Source organism: Hipposideros armiger, unplaced genomic scaffold, assembly GCF_001890085.2.
Source record: "Hipposideros armiger isolate ML-2016 unplaced genomic scaffold, ASM189008v1 scaffold_85, whole genome shotgun sequence".
NCBI lineage: Eukaryota > Metazoa > Chordata > Mammalia > Chiroptera > Hipposideridae > Hipposideros > Hipposideros armiger.
In genome coordinates, this window is record NW_017731435.1 from 485,087 (window position 1) to 502,689 (window position 17,603).

General features: G+C 53.6%; 1 protein-coding gene across 1 annotated transcript in view; it reads left to right on the plus strand.

Moving 5' to 3' along the window:
* Window positions 1–17,603, plus strand: part of CFAP46 (cilia and flagella associated protein 46) — a 100,026-nt gene that overhangs the window by 37,019 nt on the left and 45,404 nt on the right. The window contains exons 20-27 of the mRNA XM_019644076.1: window positions 5–56; window positions 4,674–4,758; window positions 5,933–6,071; window positions 8,167–8,350; window positions 12,175–12,334; window positions 13,375–13,577; window positions 14,496–14,633; window positions 15,384–15,533. Of these exons, the coding sequence (XP_019499621.1) occupies window positions 5–56; window positions 4,674–4,758; window positions 5,933–6,071; window positions 8,167–8,350; window positions 12,175–12,334; window positions 13,375–13,577; window positions 14,496–14,633; window positions 15,384–15,533 (1,111 nt within the window). The remainder of the gene's footprint in view (window positions 1–4; window positions 57–4,673; window positions 4,759–5,932; window positions 6,072–8,166; window positions 8,351–12,174; window positions 12,335–13,374; window positions 13,578–14,495; window positions 14,634–15,383; window positions 15,534–17,603) is intronic.

Consider the following 17,603-nt stretch of genomic DNA (forward strand, 5'->3'; position numbering starts at 1 on the left):
GGAGCACCATCCAGAGGATCGTCAGCATCATCAACAAGACGGAAGCGAAAAAGCAGGTGCGCCGGAGGGGCAGGCGTCCTGGGTCCCTTGGCTGCTCTAAGAAAGGTGGGCGAGGGTCCCAAGGAAAGACAGACCCCTGGGACTGCTCACACAGGGAGATGCCGGCCTGCAGAGGGGCGGCTCCTGGCCGAGCTCAGCCTTAGCTCTGACCCTTACGTCCCCTCCAGGAGAACCGTAACCCACGCGGGAAAGCGCCAGTGGGGGGGAGCGGAGGAAGAGGGGGGGGCAGATCCAGAGTCAGGCCGCTGGAGAAAAGCACAGAGGCCGCTGGCGAGACGCACCCCAGGGCCAGGCAGGTCTTGGCCAGGCTGGCTTCCTCCCCGCCCCACCCCAGCCCTAGCGAGCGTGGTCTTGGGAGAGGGAACGTCCCTGGCTGGCCCCCAGGGCGCCCGGGGCCTCCCTCCCTCCAGCTGACCGCATGTCCGTGGCCTCCTGCGGCTTCCCGGCCAGGCCTTGGCCTCCCGTGGACCTCCACACCTTTCCTGTCCACCCAGCAGGGCCAAGCACGTGCTGCCGTGGAGCCCCAGCCGGCAGGGCCCTGATGAAGGGAAGGCCTGCAGGTCGAAGGCTGTGGCAGGCAGAGGGCCGAGGGCAGAGCCCCTAGGCCGGGCTTCTGGGGGGTGGGGCCAGGACCAGCAAAACCCTCAGAGACCAGATGAGCCATGGGGGGCCTGGCCGGGACAGGGCGAGATCAGGGAGCCGGGAGGGCCCACCGCCACGTGTGACCTTCCCTGCCGTCCCTGGCCGGGGAGCCTGCTGTTCAAGAGACAGCAATGAGAATTGAAAATCACAGTCTCGTATAAGAATTGGTGACGCTTCCTATTTTCTTAACAAGGTATTTATGACCTGTAGTCGTCTAGGCCAGGGGTGGACACACCACGCCAGGGTCCAAGGACAGCCCTCTTCCTGTTTTTGTAAATAAAGTTTTATTGGAGCACATCCGTGCCTATTCCGTTACAGAGCAGCGTAATTGTGACAGAGCTTGTGGCCCGCAAAGCCACAAGTATTCACTATTTGGTACTTTAGAAAAAACTTGCCAAGTCCTAGTCTAGGCATTTGTAAAACTTACCAAAAGTTCAGTTCTTCCTAATGTGTTTTTCAAATTGTGGTACAATATACATAATATAATATCGTTCTAACCATTTAAGTGTAGAATTCAGTGACATTAATTATATTCACAATGTTGTGTGGCCTCATCACTGCAAACACCTAAAGCTTTTCATCATCCCAACAAAACTGTCCTCATTAAACAGTGACGAGCCCCTGATGACATCTGCTCGCCTCTCTGTCTCTCTGAAAGTGACTTCTCTGGCACATCTCACTCAGCTGACATTTTTATCCACGTTGTGGCAGGTGTCAGAATGTCCTTCCTTTTTATGACTGGCTGTATTCCACGGCACGGGTGGCACACACTGTGTGTGTCCATCATCTGTTACGGACAAGGGTTGGTCCCCCTTCTGATTATTGTGACTAACGGTGTGCAGACACATCTGTGTGTCGCTGCCGTCAGTCTTTGCGGTGAAGACCTAAGAGTGGGGCGGTGGGTTATATGGTGGTTCTGGGCTCTTCCATTTTTCTGCATCCTTGTCAACACTAGTTATTTTCCATTTTTTTAATTGTAGCCGTCCTAGTAGGTGTGAAGTGGTATCATTGTGGTTTTCATTTGCTTTTCTACAGTGACTGTTGATGTGGAGCGTGTTTCCATGTGCTTGTTAGCCATCTGTGTATTTTCTCTGGAGAAATGTCTATTCAAGTCTTTTGCCTATTTTTGAACCAGTTTGTTTGGTTGTTGTTTAATTATAGGAGTTCTCTATATATTCTGGACATTAATTCCTTATCAGATATGTGATTGGCAGGTTTTCTTCTCCCATTCATTTGGCTGCTGTTTCACTCCTATGATAATATCCTTTGATACACAAAGTTTTTAACTTTGATGAAATTCAACTATCTTTTCTTTTGTTGCCTGTATTTTTGGTGTCATAGCCAAATACAGTGGCACTAAGATTTTTTCCAATGTTTTCTTCTAAGTGTTTTATAATTTTTATGTTTGGCTTTTTTCCCCCCATTTTGAGTTAACTTTAGTATGTGGTGTAAGCTCAGGGTCCAGTTTCATTCATCTGCATGGGGACATCCAGCTGTCCCAGCACCACTGGTTGAAGAGACGGTCCTTTCCCCGCTGGATGGCCTTGGCTCCCTTGTCAGAAGCCATCTCACCATGGATGCAAGCACTTCTTCCGGGCTCTCTCGTCCATGTCCGTCCTTATGCCAGCACCACTATTTTGATGACTGCCCCTCTGCGGTAAATTTAAGAGTCAGGAATTGTGAATCCTCCAGCTTTATTCTTTGTTTTAAAAATTGTTTTGACTCATTGGGTTCCTTTGCAATTTCGTATCATTCTGAGGTTTGGCTTTTTTCATTTCTTTGAAAAACGCTGTTGTAACTTTGAGAGGGAGTGTTAAGGCTTCCTCTCCACAGACAGGGGATGTCCTCCCATTTATTTAGATCTCCTTTGATTTCTTTTGGCAATGTTTTATAGTTTCCAACACATGCCTTTCACCTGTTTGGAAGTATTTAATGCTTTTAGGTGCTATTGTAAATGGAATTGCTTTTCGTCTTAGTTAGCTCAGGTTCTATAACAAAATCATGAACTGGGGGCTTAAATAGCAAAAATGTGTTTCTCACAGTTCTGGAGGCTGGAGTCCAAGGCTAGGGAGCCAGGGTCTGGTAAAGGCCCTTGTCCTGGCTTACAGACATGTGCCTTCTTGCTCTGTCCTCATGTGATGGGCTGTGGGGAGAGGGATCAAGCTGCCTGCTGTCTCTTCATACAGGGCACGAATCCCATCATGAGGACCCCACTCTGATGGCCTCATCTGACCCTAATCACCTCCTAAAGACTCTTCTCCAAAGAGCATTCCATTGGGCATTAGGGCTTCCACACAGGAACTGCAGGGAGGGGGCCCGGGCCCGTAGCACTTTGCTACTTTCCTTATGGATTGTTCGTTGCTGATATGTGGAAACACGCTAATTGTTGTTTGTTGACCTTGTGTCCTGTAGCTTTGCTGAATTCATTCATCAGCTCAAGTTTCTTGTGGATTCTTTGGGATTTTCGATATATAAGATCATGTCACCATTGAATAGAGATAGATTTACCTCCTCCTTTCCTATTTGGGTGTTTTTATTTCTTTTTCTTGTCCAATAGCCCTGGCTAAAGCTTCCAGTACGATGTTGACCAGCAGTGGTGAGAGCGGGCATCCGTGCGTTGTTCCTGATCGTAGAGGAAAACTTTAGTCTTTCACCATCTGTGATGTCAGCTGTGGGTTTGTCATCAATGCGCTTTACTGTGCTGGGGAAGCCTCCCACTCTTCCTACTGTTTATGATGAAAGGTTAGAGTTTGTCACATACCTTTTTTCGATTGACTGAGATGATCATATGGTTTTCTCCTTCATTCTGTTACTGTGATGTATCATGTTGATGGATCTTCTTATGTTGAACCACCCTTGTATTCTTGGGACAAATCCCACTTGGTCATGGTGTATAATATTTTTATTATGCTGTTGAATTTGATTTGCTAGTATTTGTTGAGGATTTTTGCGTCTATATTCATAAAGGACATTGGTCTGTAATTTGTTTTTCTTGTGGAGTCTTTATCTGGTTTTGCTATCAAAGTCATGCTGGTCTCATAGAATGAGTCAGGAAGTGTTTCTTCCTCTTCAGTTTTTTCAAGAGCTGAAGAGGATTAATGTCAAGTCTTTAAATGTTTGATGGAACTCCCTGGTGAAGCCATTTGGTCCAGGACTTTGCTTTTTTGGGAGATTTCTGACTACTTATTCATTCCGTACTTGTTAGAAGTTTGTTGTGATTTTCCGTTTTTTCTTGAGTCAGCTTAGGTAATTTATATGTTTTCTGGGATGTTTTCATTTCTTCTACATTATCTAATTTGTTGGCATACAAACAGTCATAGGATTGTCTTAACAATCCTTTTTGCCTCTCTAGGCTTGGTCAGAATGTTCTCACTTTTGTTTCTGAGTTTAGTTATGTCTCTCTCTCTCTCTCGTCAGTCTAGCTAAAAGTTTGCCAGTTTTGCTGATCTTTTCAAAGAGCCAACTTTTTGTTACATTGATTTTCTTTATTGTTTTTCTGTTCTATATTTGCTCTAATTTGTATTACTTCTTTCTTTCTGCTGCTTTGGGTTTAGTTTGTTGTTTTTCTAGTTCCTTAAGGTGTAAAGTTTGGTTGTTGATCTGAGATCTTTCTTCTTCTTCTTCAGTGTAGGCATGTGCAGCTGTGCACGTCCCTCTGAGCACTGCTTTTGCTGCACTCTTTTCATTTTTCCTAATGCGCTTTTGACTACACTGATGTGAAACTACCAAACTGACTTGGATGCTTTGCCATTGAAAAAGCTGTAGCTGTTTATGGTCTGTGTGCTCTCAGGTGGCTGTCCTTGCACCAGAGAGCCGTTTCTTATGGGTGAAATGTGACATCACTTTTTGTGACTTAGTATTTTGGAAATTTAGCTGAAATTTCTATAATTAGGTACTGAGCCAAATGAAAAAAAATAGTGAAAGAATAAATTGCAACTTTCTGATGTCTACATTGCTTGTTTCTTCTTTAGGAAAAAGGAAACGTGCAGCTTCTGCATCAGTGGCCAACAGCGGACTTCCAGAACGGAGGAGCCACTGATGGGTCTTTCCTCCCAGGTTTGTAGATGTGACAGACAAGGCCACAGGCAGGTAGAGGGCAGGACTTGGGGCTTTAGGTCCGTGCACCCTGTGCAAAGTCCACGTGGTCGTGACAGAAACTGCAGGTGATATCTGAGTGTGCAGGGCGTGACGGGCACTGTGAGTGCCTCTCATGAACCCCTCCATGTGATCCCCATTGTTGCCCAAGGAAGCCAGGGCCCAGACGGTCCCCTTGTCCAGGTATCACGGCTGCTCCCAGGCCGCCTGGGCCCAGAGCCCGTGCGCTCAGACTTGTAGTGGCTGCCTTGAAATCTAGCCTCGGGTTATCCTGACAGACAAATCGTGTTCTACTTCAAAGATGTGAAGGTGTACTCCTGAGAAGTACTGATCTTAGAACAATTAAAACCACATTTTATAATCCATGTTTAAGGAAAAATGACAATTATCCACTAGAATTCACCGTCCCAGTGTGTGCTGAGGAGTGTGCGTGTGTTGCGTGGAGCAGTGTCCCACCCTCCAGGATGCCCAGTCTTATTTAGAGAGAGAAACTTGATTTCAAATAACAGAAAGATGACCATGTGTAAAGATTGGTACGAAATCCCAACCGTTGACATGGTTTACTGCTGCAGCAAAGAAAGTTGCCGGTGGCAGCCATGTGGGACCCAGAGCGTCCCAGACGTGGCAGGAGCGGACCCTGGACAGGAGTCCGGCTGCCTGGTCCCTGGATGGCAGATGGGGAGGGCACGGGAGTCCAGCCCCCACACACCACACTCCACGTGCTGAAATGAGCATCATGTGGCCTAAATAGTGTCGTCGTTTTAAAATTCAAATTCTTGGAAGAAATCAGAAAGTAGAATTGAGCATAGCAGCGATTTTTCTGGGAAGGTTGTTTCCTAAACATAAAGTGATCACAGAGGCTAACTTGCAAATTGTGAGAATTCAATGCATATAATGAGACATGCATAACATTAAAACGTAAACACTGGGGGAACATTTGCCTCAAACTTGGCAGCTAAGTGATTAATTTCGGCAATGCGCGCATAGTCACAGCGGTCAGAATGGGGTCTGCGTGCAGCAGGGGCAGTGCACCCCGGGGCTTGGCTCCCTGCGACACTGCTGTCCCTGGGCGTGTGGCCTGCAGGGTGGGGTGGAGGCGGAGCACGTCTGGCACCCTGACCCCTTGTCTCCGCAGAGGCTGAGGATGACCTGACACTGCGGGCTGCGCTCTACGGGGCGCTCTTCCACTGCCACGCTGACCTCAGTGACTGGGAGGGCGGCCTCAAGGTGCTGGGCGAGGCGGCACAGGTGCTGCCTCGGACGGTGCACCGCCTGTGAGTGTCGGCCCGGGCCCCGCCCCCTGCCTTGGCCCCGCCCACAAGGACCCGCCCACCCAGCCCGTCAGCACCCCTCCCAGAGCGCCCCCTGCTGTCCCCCAGTGCCTGCTCATTCCTTGCGCCACCAGGGCCTACCCCACCTTCCCATCTGTACTGATGGCCTCCCCACCGGGAACTCAGCCCAGGAGGGCAGGGTTATTAAAGCGCACACACACCAATAATAAATGAAAAAATAAATATTAAAAGTAGGACCCAACACAGAAAGCCCAAGTATTAATTAGGTCGGTGCAAAGTAATTGCGGTTTCAGACGGTGAATTTTAAATCATCATAACTAGGCTCAAACACATCTTGATTAAGCAAAATAGGAACCATTACAATCAACATATTTTTGCCGAGAAACAGGTTTGTTTATTCCTGTAGTGTAAAAATCCGTGCTTTGAGTTTTGACAAACTCTTGGAAAGTATTTTCTGCATCTTGCTGGTTGTGGAAGTGTTTTCCCTGCAGGAAGTTGTCGAGATGCTTGAAGAAGCGGTAGTCGGTTGGCGAGAGGTCAGGTGAATATGGAGGATGAGGCAAAACTTCATAGCCCAATTCGTTCAACTTTTGACGCATTGGTTGTGCGACATGTGGTCGGGCGTTGACATGGAGAAGAACTGAGCCCTTTCTGTTGACCAACGCCGGCTGCAGGCGTTGCAGTTTTTGGTGCATCTCATCAACTTGCTGAGCATACTCAGATGTAATGGTTTCACCCGGGTTCAGAAAGCTGTATGGATCAGACCAGCAGCAGACCACCAAACAGAGCCCAAGACCCTTTTTAGGTGTAAGTGTGGCTTTGGGAAGTGCTTTGGAGCTTCTTCTAGGTCCAACCACTGAGCTGGTCATCGCCAGTTATCATATAAAATCCACTTTCATTGCATGTCAAAATCCGATCGAGAAATGGTCATTATTGTTGCGTAGAATAAGAGATGACACTTCAGAACGATGATTTTTTTGATTTGCGGTCAGCTCATGAGGCACCCCTTTATCGAGCTTTTTTACCTTTCCAATTTGCTTCAAATGCCAAATGACCGTTGAATGGTCAACATTGAGTTCTTCTCAGTGTGTAATTGTAAGAGAATCAGCTTCGATGATTGCTCTCAGTTGGTCCACTAGCCGGCCACTACGTTCCTCATCTTAAAGGCTCTCATCTCCTTTGCAAAACTTCTTGAACCACCATCACTACACTGTACGTTCGTTCGCAGTTCTTGGGCCAAATGCGTTGTTGATGTTGCGAGTTGTCTCCGCTGCTTTACGACCTATTTTGAACTCGAATAAGAAAATTGCTAGAGGGCTGGCCGAGTGGCTCAGTTGGTTAAGCGCGCCAGCTCTGAGCAACAGGGCCACCGGTTTGATACCCACATGGGCCAGTGAGCCTGGCCCGAGCTGAGCTGCCATTGAGCTGCCAACAGATGGCAGGATGGCTCAGCTGGTGAGAACGGGTGCTCCTAACAAGGTTTCCAGTTGGACTCCACATGGGATGGTGGCTACGCTTACCCGCAACTAAGATTGAACATGGCACCTTAAGCTGAGCAGCCGTGAGCTGCCAAGGAGCGGCCAGATGGCAACTGGACTTGGAGCTGAGCTAGCTGCGCCCTCCACAACTAAGACTGAAGGACAACAACTCGGCTGTTCCCCTTCCCCAATTCCCCAACACTGTTCCCCTTCCCCAATTCCTCAATAAAATCTTTAAAAAAAAAAGAAAGAAAATCGCTCAAATTTGCTTTTTGTCTAACATCATTTCCATAGTCTAAAATATATATAAAATAAACACCAAGTAATAAGTCATTAGCAAAAAACATAAAGCAAGAAATATGCATTAAAATGATGTATAACATAACCACGTTTATTTAAGACTGTATTCCAGTATCAAAGGCAAATTTCAACAATGCAAAAACCGCAATTACGTTTGCATCAACTTAATAACTCAGGTTATTTTGTTTTATCTTGGTAAGTAGGGAAATGAACAAATACTGTAGTTTTGGATGCATTATATGTATTTATATTTCTTATTATTCGACTCAAGAATGAATTCCTCTTTCGCTTTTCTTTAGCTTGATTTTCAAACATATGGTCATTGTGAAGGCCAAACTCGGCCAGAATTTCACGATGGAGATACAGAAATTCAAAGACGAGAGTGAGGACTACTTGGCGCACATGTGGCACCGCCTGGCCTGCAACTCCAAGAACGTCTCGGGGGAGTTGACCTGCTATCATAACGCAATTCAGGCCTTACAGGTGGGTCCCTGGCCACTTACAGAGGTGACCCCGCGGGGTGGCGTGAGGCGCGCCCACTGGAGGGCCCTGACGCGGTGAGGGCAGCACACGGACCCCTGTCTGCGGCACCTTTTCCAGCATGGAGGGCGAGGTCCTTTGTGGGAGCCGGCGCCCATGTCTCAGCATGGGGGCAGGGGAAGAGGGCGTGAAGCCCCCTGAAAAGGGGGAGCCAAGGCCTGCAGCCTCCTGGGATCTGGGGTCTGGGACATTCTTCACCCCAGGAAACCAAGACAGACATTCAGCTAGATGCAATTGAGGTGACGGGGAGTTCAGGGAGGGTGGCGCCCTGAGTTGAGGCAGGAGCATGTCCACTTGCCTCAGGCCCAAGGAAGCCCTGAATTGTGGGGACTAGAGGCGCCCCAAAGACCCGCACCTGATGCCTGGAGGGCTTCTCTGTTGAACAGAAAGCCTCCCCCTGCCCCATGGAGCAGGTCCTGCCTGGGGCGTTAGAGTGCTCCAGGGGCTGTGGGCGCCCCTGTGCCCTCTCCTGGAACCAAAGGCCAAGTCCGCCCGTGGCGAAGGCCTGGCCGGGTGCCCTGGGACCCCGCAGAGTGGACCCCGCCTCCACCAGGGGAAGCGGCCAGGCCTGCCGTTTGCAGCAGGCTCCTTGTAAGCGCTGCCTCGCTGCCCCCAAGTCCCTTCTGTTGTTTTTTTCTGAGGGTAAGGGTGTGTTTTTTTTTTTTTAAGATTTTTTTTATTGGGGAATTGGGGGGATGGGAACAGTGCTGGGGGAATTGGGAGAAGGGGAACAGACTAGCCGCTGTCGTCTTGTTCTTCAGTCTAGTTGTGGAGGACGTTGCTTCACTGGCCCAAGTTGGCACCATCATTGCGCTCTTCCCGGGCGAGGCAGATCAGTCGCCGGCTTCTGGACGGCCGCTCACTGCGGCTGCTGGCCGCTCACGCCGGCTGCTGGCCGCTCACGCTGGCTGCTGGCCACACACGGTAGCCCATGACAACCCACTGCCACAGGGGCTGCAGCCTACGCCGTCGCCGGCGACTCATGGCAGCCCAGCTCCAGGTCGAGCTGTTGTTCAGCATCTTAGCTGCGGAGGGCAGTGTCACTGGCCCTCATATGTGGGATCTGAACCGGGGCCCTCTGGCATCCCAAGCGAGCTCTCAACCATCGCGCCACTCGGCCGGCCCAGTAAGAGTGTGTTTTAATAAATCCACAGGGCTGTGCCGCTGATTTTAGAACCTTTCATCACCCCACAAACACCCAGGACCTTCAGAGCTCAGAGCTGCAGGGAGCCACCAGCCTACTGTCTGTCTCTGTGGATTTGTCTGTTCTGGACATTTCACAGGAACGGGATCAGATATGACGTGTCCTTTGCGTCTGGCTTCTTTCATTTATTAATCGCTTAGGGTTTTCCAGGCTCATCAGGTCGTAGCCGTGTCTGCTTCGCTCCTTTTTATGGCCAAGCACATCCTACTGCGTGGACAGGCATTCTGTTGGTGGGCACTTTCCTTGTTTTCATTTCTTAGCTGTTGTGAATGCTGCTGCTCTAAATATTTGTGTGCAGTCATGGCCGCGTACCGACGAGGACGCGTTCTGAGGAACGCATCCTGAAGCGATGTCATCGTCGTGCGAGCATCACAGAGGCACTGCCACAAGCGTGGATAGCACAGCCCACTGTGCACCCAGGCAGTTGGGTACAGCCCGCTGTTCCTGGGCCACCGGCCTGCACAGCACATCACTGTACAAAACAGCGTGACATTAAACCTGCACAAGAGAAAGCGATGCCATCAAAACACAAAGTAGCCACGACGTGTATGTGTGAGTGGCATGTTGCTTTCCTTACAAGGAGAGTCCACTCTGCAGTAATGATGAAAGTACAGTAAACATGTAAACCAGTGACCTGGTCGTTTATCAGCAGGTGTCATGCACTGTGCAGGGCGGTAGGTGCCGCACTTCACACCATGGGCAGCGCGGTAGGTGTGTTTACACCAGCACCTCACACACGTGAGTCATACATTGACGTCATTAGGCAGCAGGAGTTTCCAGCTCCTCTGGGTCTGACGGGACCGCCCCCTGGGCTGCAGTGTCATGACGTGGCTGTGACCACACAGGGTTTTGCAGGAATGTGTGTTTACACTTCTCTTGGGCATAGACCTCGGAGGGGAACTGCTAGGTCACATGGTGACTCTGTGGTGACTCTGAGGGACCACCAGGTGGTCCCCTGCAGCCACTGCGCCGGTCTGTACCCCCACTGCGCCGGTCTGCACCCCCACAGCCCGCCCACGCTTTGTTCTCTGACTGGTTCTCACAGTCCCAGTGCACAGTGCTGCCTCCTGGTGGTTTGTCGGGCTTTTCCCGTGACTGATGACGAGCTTCTTTTCACGTGCCCACCATCCACTTATATATACTCTGTTGAGAAATGTCTGCTCAGATTTTGCTGATTTTAAAACTTGGTTGATTGTCCTTTCTCACAGAGTTCATTGAGTGCTAGAGACAAGTCCTGTATCAGATACATGATTGGTTAACAGTTTCTCTCGTTCTGTGGGCTGTCTTTCAGCCCCTCTGTCACCCTCTTGTTCATGTCATTTGTAGTATAAACGTTTAGCTTTGACCAGTTTATCTGCCTCTTTTCTTGATGCTTGTGCTTATGGTGCTCTACGGCGTAATCCAAGATCACCGCGATTCACTGCTGTGTTTTCTCCTGAGACTTAGATAGTTTGAGCTCTCACATTTAAGTCTTCAGTCCACTTTCAGTTCATTTCTGTGCTTGGCGTGAGGTGGGCCCTCCTCCGTTCCCGGCACCGCCGGTTGAAAGGACGGTCCTTCTCTCCGAGACCCGCCACTGGGTCTCCCTCCACCAGCCCTCTTGCAGCCTCTCATCACGGCCACCCAGCACCACGGTCGCTCTGAGGCCCCCAACAGGGCACCTGACCCTTCCCTTCATGCTGATGGACTTCTTTCACTGGACTAAGGTCCCCCCACCTCTGCGTCTTCTCCCCCCACCTTCTGATCTGTCGGTATCTGGGGCTAAATTCCACCTCCAGCCGATTATCCTTACAACTGAGTCTGACCTTGCGGGTCCTGCTGCCTGTCCATCCTGCCAGTGTCTTAGCCTCGTGCTCCTAGAATCAGATTCACACCCCTCTGTAAGCTCCTCCTTCCTGCCTTCCCCTCCGTGCAGATGGAGGCTCTGCCCCCACTTGCCCAGGTGTGAGGTGCGGGATGGAGTGTGTGGGGCACTGGGCTGGCTCTGCTCTGTGAGGCTGGGGGCAGCAGCCTCGTCCTGTCACGCAGCGATCACTGACCTGTGATTACTGCACTGGACAGTGGGCTGCACGCTGGACAGAGCAGCGTGTTCCCTGCCCTACAGAGCTCAGTTAATCGCACACCACCCAAGTGAAGGCTCACGTGCACGTTTCAGTGCTGAGGGGAGGGTGAGGGCAGGGAGCCACGCGAGCTGGTGTGGCCGGGAGCCCTGCTCTAGGAGGCAGGCGGGACATGCGGGGTCTGAGGACTGGGCAGGCTGGCAGGTGTCCACAGCGAGCAGAAGACCTGCAAAGATTTTGTCAAGCTTTGGCCTCGCACACACTGCATGTGCGGACAGACCCTTTACACACACCCGGAAGGGCCTGGCAAGCCTAGACGGCAGCTTATGTCCCATGTGAGGGGGTCTCGTTAGGATGAATACAGGGTGAAGACAACCCGTTTGCTTCCAGAAAGCCGACTAATCACACTGCTGCGTGTTGTAGATGTGTCTTCAGCACTAGGTCTGAGGGTGCCGACTAGTCAGTGCGGCGTCCTTACCCCCCCTTTCCTGTGGGATCCACAGAAGCCAGAGAGTGAGTGGCAGAAAGTTGACTACATCATGGAGTTCAGCGAGTGGCTGTATCACAGACAGTTCCCCATCGAGGATGTGGCCTTCCACCTGAACTGGGCGATCGACATCCTCCTGGGAATGAAAGCCGCTGGGGGCACACCTGAGCCAGCAGGTGAGGCAACACGGCGGGGCAGGCATCACTCACCACTGTTGGCTCCTGGGCGCAGGTGGCCCCAGCGGCTGTACCTGCTCTGGTCCAGAGGGTGGGCATTTCAGAGATGAAGGGGAGGCACATTCTGACCGATGGGACCGACCCCAGGCCACCCTCCAAGGCCACAGGAGCCGACCAGGACTTCTGAGCCTCTGACCTCAGGTTGCCCCAAAGCTCACTCGGTAGGCAGTGTGTGCAGGCCCGAGAGGTGGGGTTCAGGCCGAGCGGGCACTGGTAAATGGGGTGCAGGGGCCTGGCCAGCCTCCCTGTTGCCAGAATCTGTGGGTTACAAACCGTGGGCGCTCCACATGGAGGGCTGTGCAGCCAGGGACTGCGAGCTCCTGGCAGGAGCCCAGGCAGCGGGCTGAGGACCTGTCCTGGTGGGAGCAGCATTTCGGAGTAACCAGTCACCCTTCCTGCAGGAGACGGGACCTCTGTGGGGTGGGGTGGGGGACCAGGAGCTGCCTGCAGGCATACGAGCCTGCTCTGTGGGGCGCACAGACCAAAGGGAACAGGAGACGGCTCTCGGAGGCTCAGCAGAGTCGCCTGCAGACCCAACGTCTCCATGGACTACACGGGGCTGCCTCTTCTGCCTCCAGCGACAGCGCTCCTACCCCAGGAAGGAGCTGGGCCCCGGAGAGGCCTTGTGACAGCCACCCGGGTCCAGTGGAGCCTCTCGCAGCACTGCACGGAGGGCTCTCTGTCCTGGGCCTGCGGGATTCAGGGCCCGCGAAAGGGGCAGCCTCCTGTCTGCGTGTGCTGGAGGCCGGCCCCCATCTGGGCAAGTCTAGACACTGCTCAGACCAACTAGGGTGACACGCAGAGGGGCGGTTCATTTGCTCCCAGCCACCACAAGCAGACCCCAGAGCCACAGGACGCCCGCCCTACCTCTGGGCCTGGGACAGGCTGCTGCCCTCTGACCCCGAGGGCCTGGGAGGAGGGCAGAGAAGAAGTGGCTGAGGCCCCTGGACTCCTGAGTCTGTGGGCACCCTGTGTTGCAGGGGGGCACTCGCCCACACTCGCTCCCGAGAGTCCGGTGTCGGAGGACGCAGGGACAGTCTCCTTGGAGAAGCTGCAAAACGTGAGGCAGTTGGAAGCGCTGGCCCGCGCCTACACCCTGCTGGCCCTGACAGCGTCCCCAGGCGAGGCTGGCTACGAGGACCACTGCCTCATGGCCTACGCCTTCCTCAGGCGCATCTGGCAGGTGAGGCCAGCGGCCCCTCCCAGGACCTCAGCTCTTCCCAGGGCCACACTCTGGGCTCAGTGTCACTGCGTCCAGATAGAAGGCTTCCAAAACCGAGCAGTGCCTCTCACCTGATTCCCATCAGCAAGGCCCGCCCCTGCCACCTCCCTGTGCCGCCCCCTCCAGCGCCCCTGCTCTCTGAAGCCCACCCCTGAACCACCCGCCAAGGTCGCCTGCGCTGCTGTGTGGTATGGACCCTCGGCCAAAGACCTGTCTTCCTGACCGCTGGCAGCCCTGCTTCCGGGCTTTCATAATCTTCTCCCCCCACCCCACACTCCGAAAATCAACCCTCAGAGCCCTTCCACCAAGCCCGCGTTGCCCCTGGCCCTACACGCCCGCCCCCGGCATGGCTTCCTCGCTGTCCCCTTCCCCACCACCTCTTCACCGGCCCCGCTGGGAAGCTCTTGGTGGCCTCTTGTTCTTGCTGTGGGCAGTGTCCCCAGTAGGACAGTGTCTGTCACAGGCCTTTCTTCTGAGGGAAAGCGTCTACCACCCCCCACCCCCCGCAGCAGGAAGAACAGATCCTTCAGGAGGACTGCTGAAGTCAGCCAAACGCGTTCTTTAGTAGAGGCCACAGACGCACTCACTCTGCAAGGCCTCCGTGAGCGTCAGCCCTCCTTGTGCCCCTGCGGGTCCGAGGAAGGGGAAGCCCCGTGTGCAGAGGACAGGGCTGCCACCAGGTGTCCTGCCGCCCGGGGACGCTGCAGCCACCTCTGCTCGGCTGGCTTCCCGGCTTGGCCTCGGCAGACGGATGGCACGAGGTTGCCACTCTGAGTCCTGGGGTCACTGACCCGCCCCTCAAAGCCAAGCGTGAGGCAGGAAGGTGGGGATGCACGTCTGTTTACTTAATGTTGCAAATTTTTATTTCGTTTTTCCCAGGTTTCTTTAGTAACAGCAAGAAAATCCATTTCAGAAAGTAGAATTCCAGCAGCAGCTAGTTCGAATTTATTGTTGCCTAAAAAAGAAAAGGAGAGAGGCAAGGGCAAGGCCAGAGAGAAGAGCAAAGACTCGAAGCAGGTGCTCACTGCCCCCGGGAGCGGTGGGGCCCTGGGGGCGGGGCCGCGGGGGTGGGGCCTCTGCTCACCCGCTCCTCTGGGAAGTGCGTCTCTGTCCCCGCCCCCAACACTCACACACACGCTCACACACACACACACGCACACTCACACTCGCTCACGCTCACACACACGCACACACGCTCCCACACGCACACACTTGCACACGCTCACACACGCTCACACACAGTTGGTAGCAGGGGAACGGGGTGTCTGGCGGTTACCCCATGTCACAGCAAGTCACCAACCGCCTGCCCGCCGCCCCAGGCACACCTGGGCCCTGGGCGTGGGGACCGGAGGGGCTGCTCTCCGTCCGGAGCCGTGGGTGTCTGCGTCGCGTGGAGTCTGTCCTGCACACCCGCCCTCGCCCCTGAGGCCTTCGCGTGTCACATGGCTGTGCCCCCCGGTCTGCGTGGCCCTCCAGAACGCGGACTGACCCCGGCTTGGCGCCCAGTGTTCACTGAGGGCGGACATGTGCTGGGCGGGGCCGGGCTGGGGCGCCCCCGGGGACTAGCTGTGCAGGGGCTGAAGTGTCAGTCTGTCTGTGCCCCCTCGGAAGCGAGGTCAGAGATGGACGTGGCCCCAGGTCTGGGTCACAGGGAAGGCGCCATGTGCCGCAGGGCCCTGGGGAGAGCGCAGAGGCGTTGCCACCCACGCACCACCTGTGCCCTTGCAACCCCGCTTTCTAAAGCGAAGCCACGACCCTGCTTTTCAGTGTCCGGCCCCGGTTCCCAGCACAGAACGAGGGGCTTTACCAGCCAGCGTGGAAGAGTGGGCTTCCTATTCCTGCCCGGAAGAGGTGATGGCTGTCTTCAGACAAGACACGAGTGAGTTCACCATCAACCCATCCAGCATCCAGTGGCCGGTGAGTCCCTTACAGGGATGGTCCCCGGCCTTGGTGACGCACGGCCACCGGTGCCCTGTCTCCTCCACTGTAGCCACAGCCACTGTGTCCTGTTGTGAAAAATCCCATAAAGAGAAGCCCGAAAACGGGCTTAGCTTGCTAAGTGTTAAAAAGGGAACACCTGTGGGCCACCGCCCAGGTGGAGGCAGGGCCCCATCAGCCCCAGGACCCCCACAAGCCCCTCCCAGCCCCCCAGCCACACTCTCTCCCCAACAACAGCCAACCTCTGGGGGAAACGGAGGAAACACGCCCTCTCCTCCCCAGGAGCTCGCCACCCGAGTGACAGCCCGAAGCATGAAAGTTTAGTTGGCTGCTCTGTCCTGTGGCTACTATAACAAGTTACCGTATTTGCCGGCGTATAAGACGATTTTTTGGTGCTGAAAAATATGCCTCCAAGTGGGGGGTCGTCTTATACGCCAGGTACACTTCAGATAGACTGCCCATAGTGCTTGCCCCGTGCCATAGTGGCCTCCCGATGCCCGCCCACTTCATTCCACATACCGTTCAGGCATCAGCAGCGCTGCTGGGTGTATGCTCGGCTGTTATGCGATTTTGCTGTTATGCGATTTTACCACACTCGCAAAATCGCACACAGCCGACCATATAACAAACTCTGTATTTTGAGTGGAAATGTTAGGGGGTCGTCTTATACGCCGAGTCGTCTTATACGCCGGCAAATACGGTACCACAAACTGTGTGGTTAAAATAGCAGAATATTCTCTCACAGCCAGAAATTCAAAATCAGTGTCACTGTGCCGAAATCCAGGTGTTGCAGGGCCGTGGTCCCCCTGAGGCTCCAGGGGAGGCTCCTTTCTGCCTCTTCCAGCTCCTGGGGCTCCAGGCGCTCCTGGGCTGTGGCCGCATCACCCCTGTCATCACGTGGCCCCTTCTTCCTCCTCCGTGTCCCTCTGCCTCCCTCTTCTAAGGACCCACGGGATTACATTTAGGGCTGCCTGGGCCACCCAGGGTGCTCCCCCCGGCTCAGGGTCCTTACCCCAGTTGCACCTGCAGAGCCCCTCCTGCCACGTGAGGCCACACTCCCAGTGCTGGGGCAGCACCCAGGCCCGCAGTGGAGCTGTCACTCAGCCCTCCACACTCTGCCCTTGCTCTAGGAAACGGGACCTTCCGCGCACGGCCTTGTGTGCTGGCTCCCTCACTCGGGGCCACGATGGTGGCCATCCTCCGTGCTCATGTGTGGCTGTTGCTTGTTTGCGGTCACTGCTGTAGAGCTGCCCGCTGCCCGACTAGACCATGGTCGGTCTCTCCGTCCAGCTGTTGAGGGGCTTTGGGTGTTCCCAGTTGTGGGGTCACAGGTGAGGCGGCTGGGGGAACCCGTGTGCACACGTGTCTGGAGGACACGCCCATCTGGGAATTTGTGGGTCTCCAGCTGTGATGTGTGGAAGGTGCTGTCAGGTTCCTGCCACCTCAGTGGGCAAAGTGCCCACGGCCACGTCCTCGCCGGACCCATGGGGTTCGCCTTGACATTGGACATGTGGTGGCCGTGTGGTGACGTCTCACTGAGGCTCAGCTGGACTGGAGGTTGGACACCTCAGTGCCTGGTGTCATGTGGATGTCCTCTTGCGACTGCCTGCCCAGCCCAGAGCCCATGGGCTGTGTAGCTTTGTCTTCTCCGTGTTGGTGGAGAAAACTCTTGATTCTGGAAACACTTTGACAGTTGATGATAGATCTCCACCCACTCTGTGCCTTGACGTTCTGCGGTCTTCTCACAAACAGAGACGCCTAGTTTTTTGTTTTTTTTTTTAAACCTAGGCATGCATATTTTTAAATTAATTAATTAATTAATTTGTTAGTTTATAACTTTTATTGGGGAACAGTGTGTTTTTCCAGGACCCATCAGCTCCAGCTCAAGTTGTTGTCCTTCAATCTTAGTTGTGGAGGACGCAGCTCGGCTCCAAGTCCAGTAGCCACTTTCAATGTAGTTGCGGGGGGCGCAGCCCACCATCCCATGTGGGAGTTGAACCGGCAACCTTGTTGTGAGAACACGTGCTCTCACCAGCTGAGCCATCTACC